This window comes from Geotrypetes seraphini, chromosome 10 (genome assembly GCF_902459505.1).
Source record: "Geotrypetes seraphini chromosome 10, aGeoSer1.1, whole genome shotgun sequence".
NCBI lineage: Eukaryota > Metazoa > Chordata > Amphibia > Gymnophiona > Dermophiidae > Geotrypetes > Geotrypetes seraphini.
In genome coordinates this window covers 54001331-54027527 of record NC_047093.1, presented here as the reverse complement: position 1 = coordinate 54027527, position 26197 = coordinate 54001331, and the positions used below count along the sequence as shown (strand labels likewise).

Sequence of the window (26197 nt, the reverse complement as noted above, 5' to 3'; positions counted from 1 at the left end):
ATTGTGACATCAGAGAGGAAGTTCCGGGCTGCCTGGCTGGCCCGGAACTTCCTCTCTGATGTCACAATTGACGTCGGGTGAAAGGTTGGTTGGTCCGGCGCTTCTGTTTACCGCGTTGGAAAGCAGGGACAGCTCACAACTTTGTGGCGGGCAGCTTGGGGTCCTATTCCCAGATTGCTGCAGCGGTGGCTTGGGGGAGGGCAGGGAGAAAGAAAGAAAGGGGGCAGACAAGGAGACAGAAAGAAGGGAAACAGAAAGAAAGAAAGGGGGGATAGGGAGACAGAAAGAAAGAAAGGGGAGACAGAAAAAAAGGGGGCATGGGGAGAGAAAGACAGAAAGAAAGGGGGCATGGGGAGAGAAAGACAGACAGAAGGAAAGGGGACAGGGAGACAGAAAGAAAGAAGGGAAACAAAGAAAGGGGGGACAGGGAAACAGACGGAAAGAAAGGGGGCAGGGAGACAGAAGAAAGAAGGGAAACAGAAAGAAAGAAAAGAGGGACAAAGAAAGGAGGCATGGAGAGAGAAAGACAGAAAGAAAGGGGGTAGGGAGACAGAAAGAAGGGAAACAGAAAGAAAGAAAGGGGGGACAAAGAAAGGGGGCAAGGAGAAAGACAGAAAGAAATGGGGCAGGGAGACAGAAAGAAAGACAGACAAAGAAAGAAGGGGCAGGGATAAAGAAAGAATGGGGAGGGGGCAGGGAGAGAGGAAGAAAAAGTTGGGGGAGGGAATGAGGTCTAGAGGAGAGGAAGCATACAGGAGGCTGAAAGAAGGGAAGAAATATTGGATGCACAGCCAGAAAAAGAAAGTGCAATCAGAGACTCATGAAATCACCAGACAACAAAGGTAGGAAAAATGATTTTATTTTCAATTTAGTGATCAAAATGTGTCTGTTTTCAGAATTTATATCTGCTCTCTATATTTTGCACTATGTTCCCCTTTTACTAAACTGCAATAGTGTTTTTTAGCGGAGGTAGGCTATGAGCATCGAGAGCAGCACGGGGACATTCAGCGCAGTTCCCTGCGCTAAAAAACGCTATTGTGGTTTAGTAAAAAGGGAGGGGGTATATTTGTCTATTTTTTTTTAAATAATTCTTTATTCATTTTATATTTTACATCAAGTGTTAAGAAAATAACATCATAAAACACCAAAACATCACTTGAAATTCCACATTTTCCATAAATAAGTTATCCCCCTCCCACCCCCCCATGCTAATATCAAATAAACTATAGTATAATCTATCTATCTCTTCATATCAAATGATGAAAATCACAAACCCACCCCCCACCCCCTAAAAATCATTTATGCTTTACAGGGAAAAATGATAATTATTCATTACAATACTTTATTAATGGCCCCCACACATCCTTACATTTATTTATTTTATTTTTTTTTATTTATCATTTTAATGCATCCTATATACAAAGATGTTTAAAGAAATACAGAAATATAATATTCTCTTAGTCATATTACAAACTAAGAATTGAAATTAAACATCAATAATAAATCATCTAATACAGTCCACAACATAGGGAGAAGAGACAAGATGAAAATAAAAACCCCTCGGGAAAGGGGAAATATACCAAGTAAACTAAAACATTAAGAAATAGAGCAGTCAGATCTTAACCTATCCAAAATAAAATTAACCGCATTATTAACCTGTATCATTTGGACTGTATGGAGATACCTTTACCTTCAAGGAAAAAGCCTAATTGGGCAGGTTCAAAAAAATATATATTTACTTCCCTGATAGGAAATGAAACATTTACAAGGAAATCGCAACTGAAAACTTGCCCCCAAAGCAATCACCGTTGATCTATATGACAGAAATTCTTTCCTCCTAGATTTCGTCCACCTCGAAACATCAGGAAATATATATACCCTCTCCCCCAAATAGGAAATCTGCTTTAAATTGAAATATAATTTCAGCAACATCTCTTTATCTTGAAGAAATACCAACGAGACCAATAAAGTTGCTCTTCCTTGAATTTCAATATCAGAAGACTGCAGAATAGCGGAAACATCTAATTGAACATTTTCATCTACTATAGCTTTTTATTTCTGCACTTGTTTTATATAATAAATTCTTTGTATTGGGGGAAAGCTTACTTCAGGTACATTTAAAACATTCAACATAAAATTTATTAAAAGATTCAACTTAAATTTATTAAAAGATCCTTTTTGAACAGCTAACACTCTTTCCATTTTATACAAGTGACACACTGAATTCCACCAAAAACTATAATTCAATCTTTTCCAATCCTTCCAATTATACGTGATTTGTCTATTTTTGTATAGTTGTTACTGAGGTGACATTGCATAAAGTCATCTGCCTTGACCTTTTTTTAGAAACCCCGGAATATAAATGATAATTAACATTTTCTCTGTGTACAGTGTGCTTTGCGTTTTTAAAAATTTTATTGCTGGTAGATCATTTTGACTTGGTGATTTTAAAAGTAGCTCGCAAACCCAAAAAGTGTGGGCACCCCTGCTCTATAGGATACCCACCAAACCCCTCTGCCACTAAGCCCTTACATACTACTCACTATCACCTCTCCTCGCCTGAAGCACTTATGAAGCAGTAGCAAAAGTGGCCTTACTATTTTTTCCATTCGCTTTCTTTTTTTCCTGTTATGCTGCTATCTAGGGTTCTGTGAACCAGCTAGCATTTTCAGATTCATAGTGGTCGAGCCCTGCAACTCACCTCTGATCTGCCAGATGCCTGCATTTAACAACATACTAGCTTCTGGCTCCAGCCAACCAGAGGGCTGGAAAAGGGAAAAGTGAGAGGAGCACAAAGCCATTGGTGGGACAGGATGGGGTAAACAGGGAAAGTGCCTGCTGGTGCATGTGGGCCTCCTTTTAAAAGAAGCAACAACAGCAGGGACGATTGCTTGTCAGTGCCTCAGACAGGAACCAGCTCCAAGGGCTTCATGATAGCTTGGCAGGTTGTATGCTTAGCATACTTGTCTTGTGGCACCAGCCCTGTGGCATATACTCTAGAATTTGCTAGATCTGGTGGTCAGTCAAGTGACTTTCAACTATGTCTTCGATTTGTTGTACTGGGAAGACTATCTCCTCACCTTCAGAACAGCTGAGGTGTTCATGTGCACTAACTTTACTTCAGATACAATGGTTTTCCAAACTTCTATGTCCGACTCACGATTCACTATTTCCTGGGAGGATGAAAACCAAAAATAAAGAGTTGTACATCATTCTGTCACCCTTTGTTTTCTGTAGAAATTCAGACATTCTTTGTTAAGCAGAGTGGTAAAAAGTTAGAAAAAAGTACAGTAGCAAGTGGAGGTGAATCTCACATATACATGCCTGTTAATTTATTAGGAATTATTTACATACATGCCAGACAGAGGGTTATGGGTAACTCACTCCTATCTCTTAGCCACTCTTTATTAGAGATCTCTGAATAAAGTTCTGTGGTGGCCATGTTAGCCAACTTCAATAAGGTGACAATAAGGGTCAAACGAACCAACTATAGTCGAGATCATTTAATTGAATAAAAAACACGTATCTGTGACTAGCTTTCAAGAATCAGCCTTCCTGCATCACATCCAAGTAAAACAACCATATGCCTCGCTTTTTTGGTACTGTCTAAACTAGAGGGGTGTCAGGTCAAAAGTGTGCCGGGACAAAGGCGTGCCCAGACAATTGAGCGCAGCGCGCGCCGCCACACCGCTCTAAATTACTGTTTTTAGGGCTCCGACGGGGGGGCGTGGGGGGGACCCCCCACTTTACTTAATAGACATCGCGCCGTGTTGTGGGGGGTTGTAACCCCCCACATTTTACTGAAAACTTCACTTTTTCCCTGTTTTTAGGGAAAAGTTCAGTTTACAGTAAAATGTGGAGGGTTACAACCCCCCAAACCCCCCATAACGCCGGCGCGATGTCTATTAAGTAAACGGGGGGGGGGGGGGGTCCCCAACAAAACCCCCCGTCGGAGCCCCTAAAAACTGTAATTTAGAGCGGCGCGCACTGCGCTCAATTGTTGGCGCATGCTTTTGTCTTTCGCGCCGTTGTCTATGAACCAACTAGAGGTGGAGGGAGCAGCCAGACACCCAATTTTGGGTGGGCTGAAGGGACCCACTCCCCAGGTAATCTGGTCTCTCTCACCCGAGCAATCTGGTCTTTCAACCTTCCACCCCTATTAAGGTTCTAGGAATGTTAGACTGGTATGTTTCAGGTTTGTGGAGATTATTCTTGTGGAGGTAATTTAACAGTAGTATAAGAGTAATTTGAGCCTAGGGGTAGGTGGGCTGTGGGGAGGGTAGGTGGGCAGAGGCAGACAGCAATTCACAGGTTGCTGTGAGAACTATCTTTAATGCTGAGCTTCTACAACCTCTCTCTTAGAACCAGGCTTACTGAGGGTTAGGCACTAGGCCAGCATTCCTCCCCTCAAGCATAACCTGTGTAGTCTGATCTCTATGAAAGTCAGGGGTGGTCTCCTTATCTCAAAAAAGATATAGCGGCACTAGACAAAGTTCACAGAAGAGCAACCAAGATGATAAAGGGGATGGAACTCCTCTCATATGAGGAAAGACTGAAAAGGTTAGGGCTCTTCAATATGGAAAAGAGACGGATTGAAGTCTACAAAATCCTGAGTGGTGTAGAACAGGTACAAGTAGATCGATTTTTTACTCCATCAAGATTTACAAAGACTAGGGGGACACTCAAAGTTAGAGAGTAATACTTTTAAAACCAATAGGAAAAAATTTTTTACTCAGAGAATAGTTAAGCTCTGGAACACTTTGCCAGAGGATGTGGTAAGAACAGTTAATGTAGCTGATTTTACAAAAAGGTTTGGACAAATTCCTGGAGGAAAAGTGCATTGTCTACTGTTGAGACAGACATGGAACGATAGCATAGAATGCTGCTTCTATTTGGGTTTTTGCCAAGTACTTGTGACTTGGATTGGCCTCTGCTGGGCTAGATGGGCCACTGGTCTGACCCAGTAAGGTTATTCTTATGTTTTTTTGTTTTTACATTCAGATCTTTGCCGACAGCAAGGGCTGGCGTGAGTGGTGTTATCAGCTACACTGCCTGTTGCTGGCAAATATATGAACTTTAAAAAAATACCATATTTTTCACGCCATAAAATGCACTTATTTCCCCCCTCCAAAAGTGGGTGGAAATAAGAGTGCGTCTTATGGAGTGAATACCCCCTTATGCCCCCCCCCCCCCCGCACCTTTCTTTAATCCTTATGGAACAAATATCCCACCCACCCGTGCCTTTCTTTAATCGCCAGCAGTCCAGTGAATACCCAACCTACACTTTTCTTTAATCGCCTGTAGTCCAGCGCTCTTTAGGAGCACATACCCCACCCACCGCACCTTTTTTCAACCCCCTCCTGCACCTTTCTTTAATTTCTGGCAGTCCAGCACCCGTCTCCGCCCCTACCTTCTCAGCGGTGGGGCCATGATGGTGTCCCGCCTTCTGATTGGTGGAGGGCAGATGGAGGGGGTGTGTTTGCAGGCACGCAGGCGCTACAGAGATGAAGTGACGCAACATATGTTTTCCATGGTGCTTTGTTTTCCTTGAAGGCTATGCTCCGGACTTGCCGCCTGTTTACAGCGAGGAAGCAGCAGGGTTCTGAGCAGCACAATCAGCCCTGGTCGAGGCTGAGAAGACTCGGTGACCATAGCTCCCTCCGGGCTGACTTCATCTCTCAACTGCTGCTACTACACATGCACAGCATTGCAAATTAACCCACAGGAGACAGAGGCCAGACCATGACAGACATGCAGGATGGGAGATCGCAGAGGCCCGCAAGAGAAGAGGACTCAAAGGCGCTGGACTGCTGGCAATTTAAAAAAGGTACTGGGGGGGGGGGGAAGCTGCAGGCTGCCTACCACCAGATGCACCTATGTGTAGAGGAGGAAAATCCAAGAAAAAAAAAATTCTGAACCATATCTTTTTTTTTCTTGGTTTCTCCTCCTCTACACATAAGTGCGTCTTATGGTCAGGTGCGTCTTATAGAGTGAAAAATATGGTATGTGGGGGGGAGAGGTGTTGGGAGTTTTTAGCTGGTGGGGCTTGGAGATTCCCACCAGCTACATCAGAGGTCTGCTGCTACTGGGTGGGCCTGGGCCCACCTGTGGCTATGCCACTGATCAAAACCTTGTGAAATTGTGCCATTTCTTCACTAACCTGATAAAAAGAACAGAGCTCTGAATCCGCACACACATTAAGGGAAAGCAATCTTTCTACTGAACTTTTTTTGACCTGCTTCTACTTAGAGATCCTTGTGAACTGGTATACTCATCAACAGATGTGTGAGTGCCAGCAGCACCCTGACACACCCACACTGTAAAGCACAGTTACTTACCGTAACAGGTGTTATCCAGGGACAGCAGGCAGATATTCTTAACGTATGGGTGACGTCACCGACGGAGCCCCGGTACGGACCTTTTTAACTAGAAAGTTCTAGTTGGCCGCACCGCGCATGCGCTGGTGCCTTCCCGCCCGACGGAGGAGTGCGTGGTCTCCAGTTAAGATAAGCCAGCTAAGAAGCCAACCCGGGGAGGTGGGTGGGTCGTAAGAATATCTGCCTGCTGTCCCTGGATAACACCTGTTACGGTAAGTAACTGTGCTTTATCCCAGGACAAGCAGGCAGCATATTCTTAACGTATGGGTGACCTCCAAGCTAATAGAGAGGGAGGGGGGATGGTTGGCCATTAGGAAAATAAATTTTGTAACACAGATTGGCCGAAGTGTCCATCCCGCCTGGAGAAGGCATCCAGGCAGTAGTGAGTAGTGAATGTGTGAACTGAAGACCAAGTGGCCGCCTTGCAGATTTCCTCAATAGGCGTAGAGCGGAGGAAAGCCACAGAAGCAGCCATAGCTCGGACCCTGTGGGCCGTGACAGCTCCTTCCAGCGACAGGCCAGCCCGAGCATAACAGAACGCAATACAGGCAGCAAGCCAATTGGACAGCGTCCGTTTAGATACAGGGTGACCCAGACGGTTAGGATCGAAGGTCAGAAAGAGTTGAGGAGAGGAGCGGTGAGCCCTGGTACGGTCAAGGTAGTACGCCAGGGCACGCTTACAATCCAGCGTGTGAAGAGCCTGTTCCCCAGGATGAGAATGGGGTTTAGGGAAGAAGACAGGCAGTACGATGGACTGGTTGAGGTGAAAGGCTGAAACCACCTTAGGAAGGAATTTAGGATGGGTACGCAGAACCACCTTGTCATGGTGAAAAACAGTGAACGGTGGATCGGCGACCAGTGCATGTAGCTCACTAACCCTCCTGGCAGAGGTGATGGCAATGAGGAAAAGCACCTTCCATGTGAGAAGTTTGAGCGAGGTAGTAGCAAGAGGCTCAAAAGGAGGTTTCATGAGGGCTGACAAAACCACGTTGAGGTCCCAGACGACGGGAGGAGGCTGAAGAGGTGGTTTGATATTGAAGAGGCCTCTCATGAACCGGGAAACCAGAGGATGAGCCGTGAGGGGTTTTCCAAGAATAGGCTCATGAAACGCAGTGATGGCACAGAGGTGCACTCTGATTGAGGTCGACTTGAGGCCAGCGTCGGAGAGAGAGAGCAAATAGTCCAGTACAGTTTCCACCGCCAAGGAGGTGGGATTGTGATGATGAAGGAGACACCAAGCGGAGAACCGGGTCCACTTCTGATGGTAACATTGGAGTGTGGAGGGTTTCCTGGAGGCATCCAAGATGCGACGGACCGGCTGAGACAGGTTTGCTGGAGAGGTCAGCCCGAGAGAAACCAAGCTGTCAGGTGGAGGGAAGACAGATTGGGATGTAGCAGAGACTGATGTTGCTGCGTAAGCAGAGAAGGAAATACAGGAAGAGGAATGGGCTCCCTGGCGCTGAGTTGAAGCAGGAGGGAGAACCAGTGTTGTCTGGGCCACCGAGGAGCGATGAGAATCATGGTGGCCCTGTCCTTGCGGAGCTTGAACAGGGTCCGCAACATCAGAGGAAGTGGAGGGAAGGCATAGAGGAACCGATCCGTCCAGTCGAGTAGGAAAGCATCCGGGGTCAGACGATGTGGAGAGAAGAGTCTGGAGCAGAACTGGGGCAGCTGATGGTTGTGAGGAGCTGCAAAGAGGTCCACCTGTGGAGTGCCCCATCGAGCAAAGATGGAGTGGAGAGTGGGAGGATCCAGGGTCCACTCGTGAGGTTGAAGGATGCGGCTGAGCCGGTCGGCCAGGGAGTTCTGTTCGCCCTGGATATAGACGGCTTTGAGGTACAGATTGTGGGCTGTGGCCCAGGTCCAAATTCGGAGGGCCTCCTGACAAAGGAGACGAGATCCGGTGCCCCCTTGCTTGTTGATGTAGTACATGGCGACTTGGTTGTCCGTGCATAGGAGAAGAATTTGAGGATAGAGAAGGTGCTGAAAAGCCTTGAGGGCATAAAACATGGCTCTGAGTTCCAGGAAATTGATGTGATGTTGACGCTCCTGAGGGGTCCAGAGTCCCTGGGTGCGTAGATCCCCCATGTGAGCTCCCCATGCATAGGGGGAGGCATCCGTGGTGATGATCATGGAATGAGGGGGCGGATGAAGAAGGAGGCCCCTGGAAAGATTTGAGGAGTTCAACCACCATTGAAGAGATTGCTGAAGAGATGATGTTACAGAGATGGGATGAGAAAGAGGATCCCTGGTCTGTGACCATTGGTTGGCGAGGGTCCATTGTGGTATTCTCAGATGGAGTCGCGCCAGAGGAACCACATGGACTGTCGAGGCCATGTGACCCAGAAGAATCATCATCTTGCGAGCAGGGATGGATGGTTGGAGGAGTACCTGTCGACAAAGGTGAAGCAGTGTCCGGTGCCGGTCGGCAGGAAGGAACGCTCTCATGGAGTTGGTATCGAGAAGAGCTCCGATGAACTGAAGGCGCTGCGTGGGAAGCAGATGCGACTTGGGATAATTGATCTCGAACCCCAGAAGATGGAGGAAAGAGATGGTGTGGTGAGTGGATTGCAGCACAAGTGGAGCGGTTGTTGCTTTCACCAACCAATCGTCCAAGTAGGGGAACACTTGTAGGTTGTGGGACCTGAGAAAGGCCGCTACCACAATCAGGCACTTGGTGAACACCCTGGGCGATGATGCGAGACCAAAGGGCAGCACCTTGTATTGATAGTGGTGATTCTGAACCTGGAATCGGAGGTAGCGACGTGAAGCCTGATGGATTGGAATGTGGGTGTAGGCCTCCTTGAGGTCTAGGGAACATAGCCAGTCGTGTTGAGAGAGAAGAGGATAAAGTGTGGCAAGGGAGAGCATTCTGAACTTCTCCTTGACCAAACACTTGTTGAGGTTCCTGAGGTCGAGGATAGGACGAAGATCTCCCGTTTTCTTGGGTACCAGGAAGTAGCGGGAGTAAAAACCTTGACCCCTCTGGTCTTGCGGAACTTCTTCGATGGCATTGAGGAGGAGAAGGGATTGGACCTCCCGAAGGAGGAGAGGAATTTGGGAGGAGTGAGAAGCAGACTCTACGGGAGGATGATCTATGGGTAGAGTTTGGAACCTTAGTGAGTACCCGTGACGGATGATGTTGAGAACCCACAGGTCTGACGTGATGGCCTCCCAGCGGTGGAGGAAGATGGTGAGGCGGCCTCCGATGGGCTGAGGAAGAGGCATGGAAGGTTGGAGACTGGCTATGCCCTGGAGAAAGGAGTCAAAAGGGCTGAGGGTTTTTAGTCGAAGGGAGAGGCTTGGTCGCCTGGTGGGACTGAGAACGAGCCTGAGTGTGTTGTTGTTGTTGGTGGCGAGGCCGGCGGGATTGTTGCTGAGGGGGATTCAGCGGCCTGGCAGAGAATCGACGTTGATAAGAGGACTGAGGCCTGTATGGTCGTGCCGGTGGAGTCTTCTTTTTCGGCTTGATGAGGGTGTCCCATCTGGTCTCATGAGCCGAAAGTTTTTGTGTTGTGGTATCAAGAGATTCTCCAAAAAGTTCATCACCAAGGCAGGGCGCGTTGGCGAGACGGTCCTGGTGGTTCACATCAAGGTCAGATACCCTCAACCAGGCTAGGCGTCGCATGGCTACAGCTAGTGCAGAGGCTCGTGAAGTAAGCTCGAAGGAGTCGTAAATCGAGCGCACCATAAATTTTCTGAGCTGAAGGAGGCTGGAAATCTGCTGTTGGAAAAGTGGGATTTTACGCTCGGGTACATACTTTTCCAAAGCAGAAAGTTGTTGGACCAGGTGTTTCATATAAAATGAAAAATGAAACGAGTAATTGTTGGCTCTGTTAGCCAGCATGGCATTCTGGTACAGGCGCTTTCCAAATTTGTCCATAGTTTTTCCCTCTCTGCCAGGAGGGGTGGAGGCATACACACTAGAGCCCTGAGATTTCTTTAGAGTGGACTCTACGAGGAGGCTCTCATGGGGCAATTGGGTTTTATCAAATCCCGGGATCGGGATGACCCGGTATAAACTGTCCAGTTTTTTAGGGGCACCTGGGACAGTCAGTGGGGTTTCCAAATTTTTATAAAATGTTTCCCGTAGGATATCATGTACGGGGAGTTTAAGAAATTCCTTGGGAGGTTGGTCGAAGTCCAAGGCTTCTAAAAATGCCTGGGACTTCTTGGAGTCGGACTCAAGTGGGATGGAGAGAGCCGCAGACATCTCCCGAAGGAATTTCGTGAAGGAGGATTGCTCGGGCTTGGAAGTGGTTTCAGCCATAGAGGGTTCCTCATCGGTAGAAGAGGCATCCTCTTCGGTACCGAGTGGGGATTGCTCCCACAGGTCTGGGTCCCTGACAGCCGGCTCAGTATGGCGTGTTTTAGAAAGGGACTTGCCAGAGCGCATGGATACGGTGCCGGGGGATGAAGACCGGCGTCGATCCCTGTCCCTGGAGGAATGGTGCCCATCCCGGTCCCGAGATGACCGGCGTCGATCTGGGGCCTGGGTCGGGTCCTCTGCCGAGCGAGTCTGAAGTACAGGCTGAGCAGATAAGACCGGCATGGATGTGTTCAGCGGTACCGAAGGGGTGGATACCGGTGGGGCGGTACCAGGCTCGGTCTGGACTGGTACCGGAAGGAGCGGTGCCAGTATGGTTGGAAGGAGCTGTTGGAGTTGCTTCTGTAGCTGCTCCTGAAGTTTGTCCTGGAGGATGGCCGAGATCCGGTCCTCCAATGGGGGCACCGGTACCGCTTTAGATTTCTTCGGTACCATAGGTGCTGCTCGACGCTCCGGCGATGAGGAGGCCGATGACGAGGCACTCACCGTGATCGGAGCGGAGCGTTTACGGGATCGGCGGGACGTCGGAAGAACCGGTGTCACTGCTGTAACAGGAGGTCGCTTAAGGGAAGTGGAAGGCTTCTTAGCCGGCTTACCTGGCGCTATCGACCCCGAAGGAGGATCAGGCGGTGTCGATGTGGCCGGTGCCGATTTAGGCGGTGCCGTCGACGTCGGGGCCTGCTCCATGGTAGAACCGGCACCGAAAAGAATATTTTGCTGTATTTGCCGGTTCTTAAGTGTGCGTTTCTTGAGAGTTGCACAGCGGGTGCAGGTGTCAGCCCGATGCTCTGGACCCAAACACTGAAGGCACCAGTTGTGTGGGTCAGTCAGAGAGATCGGGCGTGCACACCGCTGGCACTTCTTGAAGCCCGGTTGCGGGGGCATGAAGGGAAACACGGCCTCCGCGAAATCAAACCCGGAGGCTTGTATGATTACAACAGGCCCCGCTGGGGCCGGCTGCAAAAAAGCAAAGAAAAGACACGAGTTTTTTTTTTTTATTTTTTTTTGAAAAGGAAGGTAAAGTCAAAAGACAAAATATAGACAAAAAAGGGATCAAAAAATCGCGAGCGGGAAGGCAAAATAGAGTTTTCAACGGCCGTTGAAAGCACATGCGTCTTCTTCGCTCCGCGGAAACGAAGAAACTGGAGACCACGCACTCCTCCGTCGGGCGGGAAGGCACCAGCGCATGCGCGGTGCGGCCAACTAGAACTTTCTAGTTAAAAAGGTCCGTACCGGGGCTCCGTCGGTGACGTCACCCATACGTTAAGAATATGCTGCCTGCTTGTCCTGGGATAAACACAGCACAAATATCCACAAACAGAGGAGGAGACAGCAACATCTAAAGCACAAATACAGCATTTAGCAATAAGTACACTTTCAAAACATAAATAACCAAATAAAACCCAAAACCTATGAATAAGTCAGAGGAATAAAGAGAGACAAAATACAGAAGGGCAATATTCTGCGGTCTTACCAGTCTCCAGAGATTCTGCGATGGCATGGACACATTATAATCTATGTAACAGGACACCTCCTGGGCATAGGGTGTAAGTGGGGCAGCTACATCATGCCTGGGAAGGAGCAGAGGAATTAGCCATCACAAATCAGCAGCCATCTCCTAGAAGCACAGAAGCAAAGGAAGGTGCTTCTGCCAGTAGGGAAGAAAAACCTGCACTCACGTATTGAGAAAGCGTGCCGTGATCCCGTGTACCAGCTGTACAATGTCACCATGGCGCACTGGTTGGGGAGGGTTACTCACCACCAGCTTAGGCCTAATGGGAAAAAAGGACTGGCATTACAAGCAGGCAAAGCTGTGAGGTTGTATACCAGCAGTTAAAAAGAATCAGATAACATCAGAAACTACATGTTCTTATAAAAAGTTAGTTTAGTAGGGTTTAAAATGGTTTGGATAATTCCCTAAACAAAAAGTCCATAAATAATTACTGCTTATTTCTAGAATGAGCAGCATAAAATCTGTTTTATTCTTTGGGATCTTGCCAGGTACTTGTGACCTGGCTTGGCCTTGATAGACCTTTGGTCCGTTCCAATATGGCAATTCTAATGTTCACACAGTACCCATGGAGTGCAAGGCCAATCCTGAGAAACATGCCAGTCCATCTTGGATACTTATTGTGCGTCTTTCAGCCTCTCACAGAGCCTCCCTTGTTCTCCGATCACATTTCCTAATCCAGAACCTGCTGATACACAACTGCTCCTCATTATCAGCCCTTTAATGGCTGTATTTTGCTCTTCTAGTCTTCGGAACAGAGCTCGTGCAAGACAAAGAAAACTATGTTATTGGAGGTTTTTTAATAGTAAAACCTATCATCATGAAGATCAAAAGGAAAAAAGTCACTGTAAGGAGCAGTCTACGGTTAGTCTCATCCCAAGAAAAAAGGTAATAGGTTACTTATTTTCATGAGGAGGACAGAAATAGCCTCACAAAAGAATGGGTGAAGGAGGGAGAGAAGAGAACTCACAGCCCAGGGTTCTTCACAATCCACCAGTTATTCACATCCTTAAAGGGATAGCAGGTGACCTGCTGCTGGTGAGAGCTTCCTCGACCATCGTCATATCTAAAGTTAGAGGAAGAGAGTATACAAAGGAAAAATTTATTCTTACTTACTAATTTTCTTTCCTCAAGTTCTATCAGATCAGTCCAGATCAGAGTTGTGAGTCCTGTCCTATAAAGGGCACTGTGCAGCCACTAAATGCTCAGTATCTCTGTAACAAAGCAAATGTAAATTATCTCCCCCACGCTACCTGAAAGGAGAATCCAGACGGCTGGGGAAAAAACCAACACACAGAGACATTCAGAGATCAAATCCCCAAGCAAACATTATCTCCAAAGGTTCAACAAGAAACAGGGCAGATTTCTGGGAAAGAAAATTATCAGGTAAGAACGAGTCCAGAATGAATGGGATATATCAAAGCACCTCTTACACTGAGTGGGATCCCAAGACCTTTGGTCCATGCATGGCTTGTTGCTTAGTAAGCACATCCAGCTGGTATTTAGCAAAAAGGTGCACAGACCATCACAAAAAATTAAAAGGCTAGAGCAGCAACTTGGATTAACAAGGAACTTAACAGCAAGACCTTTGAGACCTTCCTGTAGGAAAAGTCAAGATATTTATTACCAAAAAATTTCTCTCCCAATATCAAGCTTTCAAACTGGACCTCTATCCTGTCCTGCAACTGGGGTGACTGCAAACTTACCTCTCCAATCCCCATCTCTCTTGCTGCCTACCTGTAGCCCCTCCCCCACTGCTTCTGGCAGGCTGACTGTAGCCCCTCCCAAGTAAGCACTCAGGGACCATCTCCTCTGTGACTCTGTACAGCGTTGCTTACATCTGGTAGCGCTCTAGAAATAAGTAAGTAGCAGTAAGTTTCAAAAACTTTCCAAACTCACGTAAATTACAGAGGTCACATTTTTCTGCACCTGCAACAGAGTGGTAAAGGGTACTCAGAAGAGGTCATCGTATCTCAGGCAGTTCCTTTCAAGGGCTGTAACATATGACAGAAGTGAAAAAGATCATCTATCTGAAATGGATCATCTTGGATGAGAAGTCCTCACTTCTGAAGAAGTCACAGTTCTTCTGCAGTCTTGGGCCTCATGAAAGATAGACGACGACAGCAGATAAAAGACCATATGGCCTATCCATTCTGCCCATCCATACTTCTACCATCCTTTCCCTTAGAGATCCTATGTGCTTGCCCCAAAATGTTTTTTTAAGCAGATTGAGTCTTCATATCCACCACCTCCACTAGAAGGTCATTCCACATATTTGCTACCCTTTCCATAAAGAATTATTTCCTTAAGACTACTACACTGGTTTGTTCCTTTTACCTTATTCCAGAGCTCCCTTTCAATTGAAAGAAGACTCGTCACCTGTGCATTTATGCCACAGAGATATTTAAATATCTTTATCATACTACACTGGTTTGTTCCTTTTACCTTATTCCAGAGCTCCCTTTCAGTTGAAAGAAGACTCGTCACCTGTGCATTTATGCCACAGAGATATTTAAATATCTTTATCATATTTCCCCTCTTCCTCCTTTCTTCCAAAAAATACATATTGAGATCTTAAATATGTTTAGATATGCCTTATGACAAAACCACTGACAGTCTTAATAGCTGCTCTCTGGACCGACTCCATATGGTCTCCAAAATTGTAAAAAGAACTCTAAATTGGATTGCAGAGGCTTAAGAGACACACAATTACCATTTTCTGTTAGCAATTGCTCTCCCCATGTACATAAGCATCTTTTTGGCATTTGCTTACCTTTTCTACCTATTTGGCCATCATAAGATCATAAGATATGATCATTCCTAAGTTAAGCTCTTCTTTCATGCACAAGAGTGCTTTGCCCCCCCCCCCCCTATACTTTACCTCTCCTTTGGGTTTTTGCAGCTCAAATGCATGACCCTTCATTTTTTGGCACGTTAAGAACATAAGAACATAAGCCGTGCCTCTGCTGGGTCAGACCTGAGGTCCATCATGCCCAGAAGACCACTCACGTGGCGGCCCATCAGGTCCAGGACTTGTATAGTAGCCCTCTTTCTATACCCTTCTATACCCTTTTCCTTCAGAAAATTATCCAATCCCTTCTTGAACTCCAATACCGTACCCTGTCCTATCACTCCCTCTGGAAGCGCGTTCCAGGTGTCCACCACCCGTTGGATGAAGAAGAGCTTCCTAGCATTGGTTCTGAATCTGTCCCCTTTTAATTTTTCCGAATGTCCTCTCGTTCTTGTAGTTGTTGAAAGTTTGAAGAATCTGTCCCTCTCCACTTTCTCTATGCCCTTCGTGATCTTGTAAGTCTCTATCATATTCCCTCTAAGTCTCCGCTTCTCCAGCGAAAAAAGCCCCAGTCTCTCTAATCTTTCAGCGTATGAAAGGTTTTCCATACCTTTTACCAAACGTGTCGCTCTCTTCTGAACCCTCTCGAGTATCGCCATATCCTTCTTTAGGTATGGCAACCAATATTGGACGCAGTACTCCAGATGCGGACGCACCATTGCCCAATACAACGGCAGGATAACTTCTTTCGTTCTCCTTGTAATACCCTTCTTGATTATTCCTGGCATTCTATTCGCTTTCTTAGCAGCCGCTGCGCACTGTGCTGACGGCTTCATTGTCATGTCCACTATTACCCCCAAGTCCCTTTCTTGGGAACTCTCACTCAGTAACAGCCCTCCCATCATGTAGCTGTACCTCAGGTTTCTGTTTCCTAAGTGTAAGACTTTACATTTCTCTACATTGAACTTCATCTGCCATCTCGTCACCCACTCCCCTAGTTTGTTCAGGTCCCTTTGTAAATCTTCGCAGTCCTCTTTTGTCCTAGCCCCATTAAATAGCTTGGTGTCATCTGCAAATTTTATTACTTCGCTCTTCGTCCCCGTTTCTAGATCATTTATAAATACATTGAATAACAGCGGTCCAAGCACTGACCCCTCCAGAACACCACTCGTGACCTTCCTCCAGTCAGAGTAGTGGCCCTTCACTCCTACCCTCTGCTTCCTGCCCGCCAACCATTCATGATCCATCTGTGTATGTCTCCTTCCACCCCATGGTTCTTTAGTGTCTGAAGTAGGCGTTCATGGGTTACCTTGTCAAAGGCTTTTTGGAAGTCTAAGTATACAATGTCTATGGGATCCCCTTTGTCCATCCGTTTGTTAATTCCTTTGAAGAAGTGCAATAAGTTCGTCAGGCATGATCTTCCCTTGCAGATGCCATGTTGGCTTGTTTTCATAAGTTTATGCCTCTCTAGATGCTCCTTGATGCTATCTTATCAGCGCTTCCGTCATTTTCCCCGGAACCGAGGTCAGACTTACCGGTCTGTAGTTCCCCGGGTCACCTCTCGATCCCTTTTTAAAGATGGGCGTAACATTGGCTATCTTCCAATCCTCCGGGATCACGCCTGTTTTCAGGGATAGAGTACTAATCTGCTGTAGTAGTTCCGCTATTTCCTCCTTTAGTTCTTTCAATACTCTAGGGTGGATTCTGTCCAGGCCCAGTGATTTGTCAGTTTTTAATTTTTCTATCTGCCTGTGTACGTCCTCAAGGCTTACTTCAATGGATGTTAATTTTTCTACTTGGTCTCCTTTGAAGATTTGTTTAGGTTCTGGTATGTTGGATGTGTCTTCTTTTGTGAATACTGACGAAAAGAACATGTTTAGTCTTTCCGCCACTTCTTTCTCCTCCTTCACTACTCCCTTCCAATCTCCATCATCCAGCAGTCTCACCTCCTCCCTAGCTGGCTGCTTCCCTTTAACATATCTGAAGAACAGTTTGAAATTTCGTGCTTCCCTGGCTAGCTTCTCTTCATATTCTCTTTTTGCTTTTCAAACCACAAGGTGACATTCTTTTTGATACTTCCTGTGTTCTTTCCAGTTCTCATTGGTTTTGCCCTTTTTCCATTTCTTGAATGAATTCTTCTTATCCCCTACCGCTTTCTTCACTTCTTTAGTTATCTACGCCGAGTCTTTTGTTCGGCTCTTTTTGCACCCTTTTCTGAATCTGGGAATATACCAATTTTGTGCCTTGAATAAAGACCAGGCTTGCTCTACAGTCTGCCATTTCTTTGTGTTGTTCCTGAGTTTCTTCCTTACCATTACCCTCATTGCTTCATAGTTTCCTTTCTTGAAGTTGTTGCTGTGGTTCTCTTTCCCTTTGGTATTCCTACTTCAACTTTGAATTTGATCATGTTATGATCGCTGTTTCCCAAAGGTCCCACTACTTCCACGTCCTTTGCAGGTCCTCTTAGCCCATTAAGGATTAGATCCAGAATGGCATTTCCTCTCGTCGGTTCTCTGACAAGCTGATCCATGAAGCAATCCTGTATAGCCTCCAGGAATCCGGTCTCCCTAGCACATTTTGAGTTTCCAAGACTCCAGTCTATTCCGGGATAGTTGAAGACTCCCATAATGATCATATTACCGTTTCTGCATTCTCGTTTCATCTCGGCTTCCATTTCTTCATCGGTAGTTTCATTTTGCCCAGGTGGACGATAGTACAGGCCCATCTTTATCTCACGCCCTTTTCTTCACGGTATTTTAGCCCATAGTGATTCCAATTTGTTGGTTGTCGCTGTTGTGTCCACTCTGGTCGAGTGTATGCTTTCTTTTATGTATAGAGCTATTCCTCCTCCTTCCTGCCCTGACCTGTCCTCGCGATAGAGTTTGTATCCTGGCAGTCAAATTCTAGAACATTCTTCAAGCTTCACTAGATCCTCTCTCATGTTATCCACACCATCAGGAGTGTCTACCCTATTGCAGATTTTGATATTGTTTGCAAAGAGGCAAACCTTACCAGGCAGCCCTACTGCAAAATCTTTGTGGCATACCTTGGGTACATGTCCCATTCCTCAGAGTGGGCTCCATTTTCCAATACCCTTTGGTACCTTCCACTAAACCAGTTTCTAACCCAGTGAATCACTTCAATGCCCATACTAAAAGCACTCAGTTTATTTATAAGTTGTCTGTGTGGAACTCTGTCAAAGGCTTTTCTAAATTCTAAGTACACCATATCTAGCGCCCTCCCTCAATTCAGCTCCCTGATCACCCAGTCAAAGAAGTTGAATCAGATTTGTTTAACAAGACATGCCTTGGGTCCTGCAAGCTACTGGATTCCAGAAACCTCACTATTACCTGTTAGAATAGTTTCCACTAATTTATCTAGCAAAAAGATCAGTCCAACTGGAATGCAGTTTTCAAACTCTTCCTTACTTTTGTTTTGTGGAGAGGGATCACATCTGTCCTTCTCATTTCCTCTGGATCTCTTTCAATTCTAAATAAAAACTACTGAAAAAGTCGGGCAGCAGAGTAGCCAGAACTTCCAAGTTCCTTCAATACCCTCAGATGTATCACATCCAGTCCCATCACTTTGTCTATTTTAGTTTAGTTGGCTCTTCACAAACACAGTCCTCTGAAAATCACTCATCTGTCCCACTTTCAATCCTTTGTGTTTTGTTTTCTGTGGTCCTACTGCTGGTCTTCATCTGTCTACACAAAATAGATCTGTCTATCACGGTCTCCTGAGTCATCTGGTGCCATCAACATTATAGTGTGGATAACATGAGGAATGACCTAGCAAAGCTCGAAGAATGGCTTCGGAATTTGGCAGCTAAGACTTAATGCTAAGAAATACAGGGTTGCAAACCCCCGAGAGGAACGGTACAATTTAGGAGGTGAAGAATCTTTGTGTACAAAAGAGGAGTGAGACTTAGGTATGATCATATGTGATGATCTTAAAGTGGCTAGTCAGGTAGAAAAGGCAATGGCATTTAGAATTTTAAGTACAATTTTGGAGACCGCACCTTCAGAAAAATAAACAGGATGGAGTCGGTCCAGAGGACAGCTACTAAAATGGTCAGTGGTCTTCATCATAAAGTGTATGGGGACAGATGTAAAAATCTCAATAGGCTGAATATAGCAAGGCTAGCTCCATGCTGCCTAGATTTATTAAAATCAAACAGGCCAAAACCACTATTACTAAAATCAGGGATTCCATGGGAGTTGAGCACTGTACTGATACTGCTATTGGTCAAACCTTTCTAAGATATTATATACTGATCTTTACAATCATACAAAATAGATGGGGACTGAGACTCTTGAACAGATTTTGCAGGCATTGCATATCCCAAGTTTGACTCAGACAATGTGTAAGGAATTAAAGGTGCCTATCTCAGTGGGAGAGAGAGTGGGGGTCATAAAAAAACTTAAAGATTGGAAAAGCCCCTGGACTTGATGGGCATTCGAGTAAATTTTATAAACATTTTCAGGACCCTTTAGCATCCTTATTGGTAAGGGTGGTGAATGGGGTGTGTGAGGGTGGATCCTTGCCTAAAGCAATGGAAGAAACTGGGATCTCTGTGCTTTTAAAGCCTAGCAAGGATCCTTCAGGTTGTGGGGGCTACCAGCCGATATCTCTCTTAAATGTAGATGCTAAGATCATAGCTGAAGTGTTAGCTCTTCAACTGGGTAAGGTTTTGCCTGGTTTGATTAATTTGGACCAATCTGGTTTTATCCAGAGATGTTAAGTAGGGGATAATATTAGGCAGACGTTACACTTCTTAAGGAGTGCTCATCAGGACACAGTCCAGGTTGCCCTGCTGGCCATCGACACTGAAAAGGTATTTGATAGAGTCAGTTGGGAATTTTTATGGAAAGTGATGGAACATATGGAACTGGGTGGGCATTTAAGAGAATGGGTAAGAGCTTTTTACGCATTTCCCAGGGCTACTATTCAGATTAATGGTGTTTATTCCCATGGCACAAGGGACGAGGCAGAGATGTCCCCTTCCCCCTCTATTATTCGCTTTTTTGATTGAACTATTAGCCATTTGTATCAGGTCCCATCCAAGATGTTTTCTTATGGAGCTGTGGGGGGAGGGGAGTTATGTTCTTGAAGGATGTAATGTGTATATTTGATGTTTTAGTGCATAGAGCTCATGTTGTTTGATATTTTGCTACTGTGCGCTGTTTATATAAAATACTAATAAAAAAATTATTAAAACAAAAAAAATCTCAATACATATACTTTGGAGGAAAGGCAGGAGAAGGGAGATATGATAAAGACATTTAAATAGCTTCATGGCATAAATGCATGATGTGAGTCTCTTTCAATTGAAAAGAAACTCTGGAATGAGGGGGCACAGGATGAAGGTGAAATGAGTAGACTCAAAAAATAATTTTTCATGGACAGGGTGGTGAATGCATAGAACAGCCTCCTAATGGAGATGGTGGTGAAGAAAACTGTATTTGAATTCAAGAAAGCTTGTGACAAGTACAATGGATCTCTAAGGAAGAGGAAGGCATAGTAGATGGCATGGAAAGGCATACTAGACAGGCCATACAGTCTTCATTTGCCTTCATATTTTCTCTATTTCTCTATTAGTCTAGGATGCAATGGCACCCTCTGAAAAACACAGCCCAGATGCAGATATGGAAATATATACAGAGAACTCATTGAAGGCCTCAGCTGAATCAATGCATTCAGACTTGCCACTACCCATTCCTTCCTTCAATAGAATAATCACAGAATCTTCATATTGTGTTGTGTCACAAAGACTATGGTTGGATAAGGTCCTGGATAAGGGAAAAGGTATCCTTTGTTGTCAACTCCCAGGAAATCTATACATTCTGGGATCCTGCAATGTACATTACTGACAAAGCTTGAAACAGTAGAGATCTCATTCAACTGCTGCACTCCTTGTGCCCTCTTGCCAGTTTATCAATGCCATATCAATGCCATAGTATTGTTGGAAAAAGCAAAAGTGACCACTTTGCCCTAAAAGGCTTGAAGTACCTTCTAAATAGATCATCTCTAAATGACAGATTGATCAAGAAGCTTCAGACATGTCTTCAGTGGATTCTGGGAGTTAAAGCACCACTCTAGACTGGATCTCATCCTGGGCACCCAAGGGTGTTGAGTCTCTTAACTCTGAATCTGAGTCAACCTGCGTTCCATCAGAGACCTCTGAAGGAGACGTATATGCACTTAAGACCAGGGCTGTGGAGTCAGTAGATAAATTCTTCGACTCCATCGCCTCAGTTTCTGGTAGCCACGACTCCGACTCCAGGTACCAAAAATTGTCTCCGACTCCTGGACTCTGACTCCACAACCCTGTCAGGCCTGTGGAGTAGGTAGATAAATCCTTTGACTCCGACTCCTCAGTTTCTGGTACCCACAACTCCAACTCCAGTACCCAAAATTGACTCCGACTCCACAGCCCTGCTTAAGACCATGCTGTTATGCCAACTACCACTAAGGGGTTCTAAGCATGTGGAGCTTCCTTCATCCAGAAAGCTTTTACTCAATTTTGAAGCTCAACTGCCCTCTCCTTGGTAAGAAAAACCTTTTCATTTTGAGTATTGAACATAGCTCCTAAATATTCAAGGCACTGAGGGTTTCAGTTTGCTTTTTCCACCGGGAGACTGAAGTAACTGGATCATTTGAGAAATGGCTTGCTGACTTTCCACCTCTAATTTTACCTTGATGAACCAGTTATTCAAATATGGACGAATAAGGGACTCTGCTCTTGAGCAACTTCACCGCAATCTCAACCATTAACTTAAAAAAGGTACTTGGGGCTGTGGCAAGCCCATATTGCAAAGCTTGAAATTGATAATGGTGTCCTAGAACTGCAAACCTCAATTTTCGATGACCTTTCCAAATTGGAATACATACTATAGGTACACCTTCTTGAGGTCTGAGAATGTCAAAAATTCCTGATGCATCACCATAATTGCTGCTCAGAGTGTTTCCATCAGAAAATTCAGAATATGGAAAGCCAGATTTACTCCCTTCAAATTTATGATGGGACCTGTACTCAAGTTCTCTATTGAAATGGAAATAACTCCACCAAAGCAGTCTTTCCAAGGTAGTTGCCCAGTGGCCCTCTTCACTGGAGCATGTTAGGAAAAGCCAGAGTGCGTGAGTTGAAGGCCATGTGTCCTCTTTTTTTATCTTCACAAATATGGTAACCCTAAGTGCCTCTGACACCCAAGTAATAATTGCTGGCTGCTTCTCTTGCCAAAACAAGCAGACCATTGTAGGATCATCACTTTCTCCCTCTGCTAGCTCTCTCACTTTGCTGATAAAGACTCCTACCTGCCAAGCTAACCAAGTAAGATACACTGCAGACTGGGTCTTCCAGTCCACCATCACACTGCAGACTGGGTCTTCTAGTCCACCACCATTCCCAGATGGAGTCTTTTGGCCTTCACTAGCTCTTCTGCAACCTTAGGTTGGCTCTTGCACTCTAAGAGGGTGAACTGACTGCATTTGCTTTAGAAAAAATGTTCTATGTATAAGGAGCACAAACTCAGGGGAAAACACACAACTTCTGCTCTGGGGACCCTGGCTGAAAAAAAAAGGCAACAGCTCCCCATCTTCCACCACGATGTTGCTGAAATGTTGAATACCCATGTCACTCTCAGTGCAATTTCAGGTTCTAAGCAAGTACTCCAAGAACTCAGCTGTTCTTGGTGCCCAAAGAGCCCTCCTGAGGCAACTTCAAACATAACATGGGAATTCCCTCTATAATCCTGGGGCTTAGCTGATCTACCGCTTCCCTCTACCCATATCAACCTGATCTCTTATCAGCAATTTGCATGCTTACCTGTCCAAACTCTTTTTTGTTTTTCCCTCAAAAAGGAAAGGGTAGGATACAATCAAGGCCTCTCCAAACATTGAGAAAAAGACACCCTCCAAGTGGAAGAAGGGGAGAGTCTGTCTCCCACACAAGTGGCTACCACCAGCTGAACCCTCGCTGCTCTACCTAATTGTATTCACTTAACTAGAACCCAGTTCACCAACTGGGCCTGGGAATCTTTCCAATCAGACCAGAACGCTGCATGATATACCCATTTACCATTTGCTGCAGACAGAGTACCAAGCATGTGGCCGATGTAGGTGGCTGTATAGCACTCTATAAATAGAGCAGAGCACAGAATATGTTCTGTCTCCCTTTGCTAGTTTAGGGGCATAACCCATTTGTTCTGTGCTGGTCTGGTAGACAGAAAAAGGAAAAACAAAATTCTGTACTTAAATCATACAAGTGCCCAAATTTGCCTAGAAAGAACATTCTGCACATCCCTAGGAAAATTTCCATTCCACAAGACATAAAACTGCTGCTGTCCAGATTTCATTTGGTAAATGTTCTTCCAGTAAAATATCAAGCGGTACACCTATGAAAAAGTAGGTGTTGTGCAAACGTAAGTTCTGAAATCCCTCACACCATGACAGTCTAGGAAGTGCCCCTGTGTACACTGGATGTATCAAACCTAGTACTAGGATTTAGAAAGAAGAAAGCACTAAGGTAGCTGCTTCCTTTTAAGCCAGAGCTTCCAAGTTTCTAAATTTATGAAATATATAATATACCGCTCATTGTCAGAAATGCTTGGGTAGTCCACATATAAAGCAGAAACAGAAAAAAAAGTAAAAGTTCCCATATCAATAGAAGAAAAAGACAGAGGGAGATACAAGCAGGATCTTTTTACAGCAGCCACCATCTTACAGGTACTAGGCTGGGTAAGACTTTCAAGCAGGAGGGGATACTTGCTCTCACCTGACAGGATAGATGTTTTTATGAGAGTGTAGCCAGCAAGGAACAGGCTGACTGAGGACACTGCGCATGGTGATCTGAGAACCATATACCACCTCCAGCGGCTGACCCTGTGTGATCCGTGCTAACCCACCCTAAGAAAAAAAAAAAGGACGAAGAGGCAACAAAAGAACTGTTCAGGTGGAGAAGACTTATGATCCCCCATGCCCATTATTGATTATATAGGACAAAGTGATGGCTACTTCTATACTGCCAGCCACAACCTGCACCCATCTTGATCTATATAAAAATTTATCAATCATAAAAGCTCGCTTGATATCAGTACCCCTCACCATCACACAGAACAAATATGTTTCTCAGTTCTAACATTTAGAACTTATGTCCTTTTGGACAAAGATAAATTAGATCCTACTTGCTAATTTGCTTTCTTTTAGTCCCTCCAGACCAGTCCAGACTGATGGATTGTGCACTCTTATCAACAGAAACCGAGAACTGACTTCTGAGTAAGCCTCTAACTGTCCTATGTAGTAATAAGAACATAAGAATTGCCATAATGGGTCAGACTGAAGGTCCATCAAGCCCAATATCCTGTTTCCAACAGTGGCCAACCCAGGTCCCAAGTACCTAGCTAGATCCCAAGCAATAAAACAGATCTTATGCTGCTTATCCTAGAAATAAACAGTGGATTTCTCCAAGCCATCGCAAAAAGGTCAGAAAGGGTGCCCACACACACCCAGCAACTGTATGAACAGCATTTTAGCTGGCTTTCTTAATTGTGAATGGAAAAAAAGCACCAAGGACCATCCAGATTTGGGAAAATCAGATTAAATTTATTCTGGGACACAACACGGGCCGTGTTTCGGTGAGAACTGCCTGCCTGAGGGGTCTGTCAAAACTGAAAAGCCTAGATATTCCTTAAATAGAAGCTGTGGTTCTAGGTTAACGCCTTACACTCACCGAAACTCTTTTAAATAAATATCAGTCAAACTGCAATACTCGAATGAGAAACCATCAAATTACTACTATTTATTATTTCAAAAGAGCTACCAGCACACGCAGTGCTGTAGAACAGACATGCAAGAGATAGTCCCTGCTCAAAGAGCTTACAATTTAAATATGATGGACATACAGGACAAAAGTGATTTATACACGTACATGCAACTCGGGTAGGAAAACACAAAGGACTTAGAGGTAGGGGAGTAAAGAAGGAATGACAACAGATATGGATACTTTTACAAGCTGGTATGGTCGGATATAAACACAGTTTCAAAAAAGCGGGTTTTAAGTCTTTATCTGACCACCACCAGAGATAGGGCATGATGCACAGAGTCAGGTAGGATATTCCAGGCATATTGCGCAGTGACGGAGTCAGGAATTAGCAGTGGAGGAGAAGGCCATCGACAATAGAGACTCACCTGATGAATAGGACTTATGGGGTAGAATATAGGAATAGAACAGAGGAGCTGCAGAATGAATACACTTGTAGGTCAGTAAAAGGAGTTTGAACTGCATGCAAAAATGGGCAGGGAGCCAGTGATTTGAGGAGAGGGGTAACATGAGCATAATGACACTGGCAGAATATGAGGCATGCAGCGGAATTCTGAACAGATTGAAGGGGAGAGAGATGGCATAGTGGAAGCACATTGCATTAATCCAGGTGAGAGGTAACAAGAGTGTGGATGAAGTTCTTGGTAGCCTGCTCAGAAAAGAGAAGCCAGATTTTAGCAATGTTATAGAGAAAGAAATTACAAGTATTGGTCTGTTGGATATGTGAAGAGAAGGAAAGTTGTGCTATACGTCACAACGAGGCTGAAAACTTCCATACAAAAGATTTATCATGTGCACATAGGCCAGCAAAAATTAAGAGAAAACATTAGAATCAGTATGTCCCAAACAAAATGGAGCTCTTTCTTTCTCTCTCTGTGATCTGCTTGTGCTGTAGTAAACTTCTTATGCCTTTGTATTGCTCTATGGTGTGATTGCACCTTGAATACATGTACAATTCTAGTCACTGTATCAAAAAAAAAATTTATATATATATATATATATATATATATATATACACACACACACACACACAGCAGAATTAGAAAAGGGAGAGAGAAGGGTGATAAAAATGATAAGGGTATAGGATGACTTCCATGTGAGAAAAGGCTAAAGACGCTAGGGCTCTTAAGATAGAAGAAGACATGACCTCAGTTAAGACTTAATTCCCTCCCACTTCAGGTCTGATCTCTTGATTTAAAGGCCCTTGAACCAATTAGAAGGCTACAAATGTAACTGGGGCATCTATTTTAGCAAGTAATTAGCTCTTAGAAATACAGTCTATTTAAATCCATAGATAATAATAAAAATGAAATATTAGCATGGTGAAGGGAGGAGGGTTATAGCCTAACACAGGGGTGACCAAAAGGTCGATTGC

The 26197-nt window shown here is 45.0% G+C and overlaps 1 protein-coding gene across 12 annotated transcripts in view; it reads right to left on the bottom strand.

Annotated features, from left to right (window-relative positions):
• Positions 1-26197, bottom strand: part of LOC117367785 (protein O-mannosyl-transferase 1-like) — a 435721-nt gene that overhangs the window by 13463 nt on the left and 396061 nt on the right. For 11 of the 12 annotated variants that reach the window (XR_004540848.1, XM_033960718.1, XM_033960717.1 and 8 more), the window contains 5 exons: positions 23779-23909; positions 13185-13280; positions 12384-12476; positions 12179-12275; positions 3081-3173 (listed from right to left, as the gene is read on the bottom strand). Coding sequence is in view for 11 of the 12 variants with exons in the window: in XM_033960718.1 (XP_033816609.1) it covers positions 3081-3173; positions 12179-12275; positions 12384-12476; positions 13185-13280; positions 23779-23909 (510 nt within the window). In the remaining variant the exon portion in view is untranslated. The remainder of the gene's footprint in view (positions 1-3080; positions 3174-12178; positions 12276-12383; positions 12477-13184; positions 13281-23778; positions 23910-26197) is intronic. The other variant, XM_033960719.1, reaches the window with a different exon arrangement.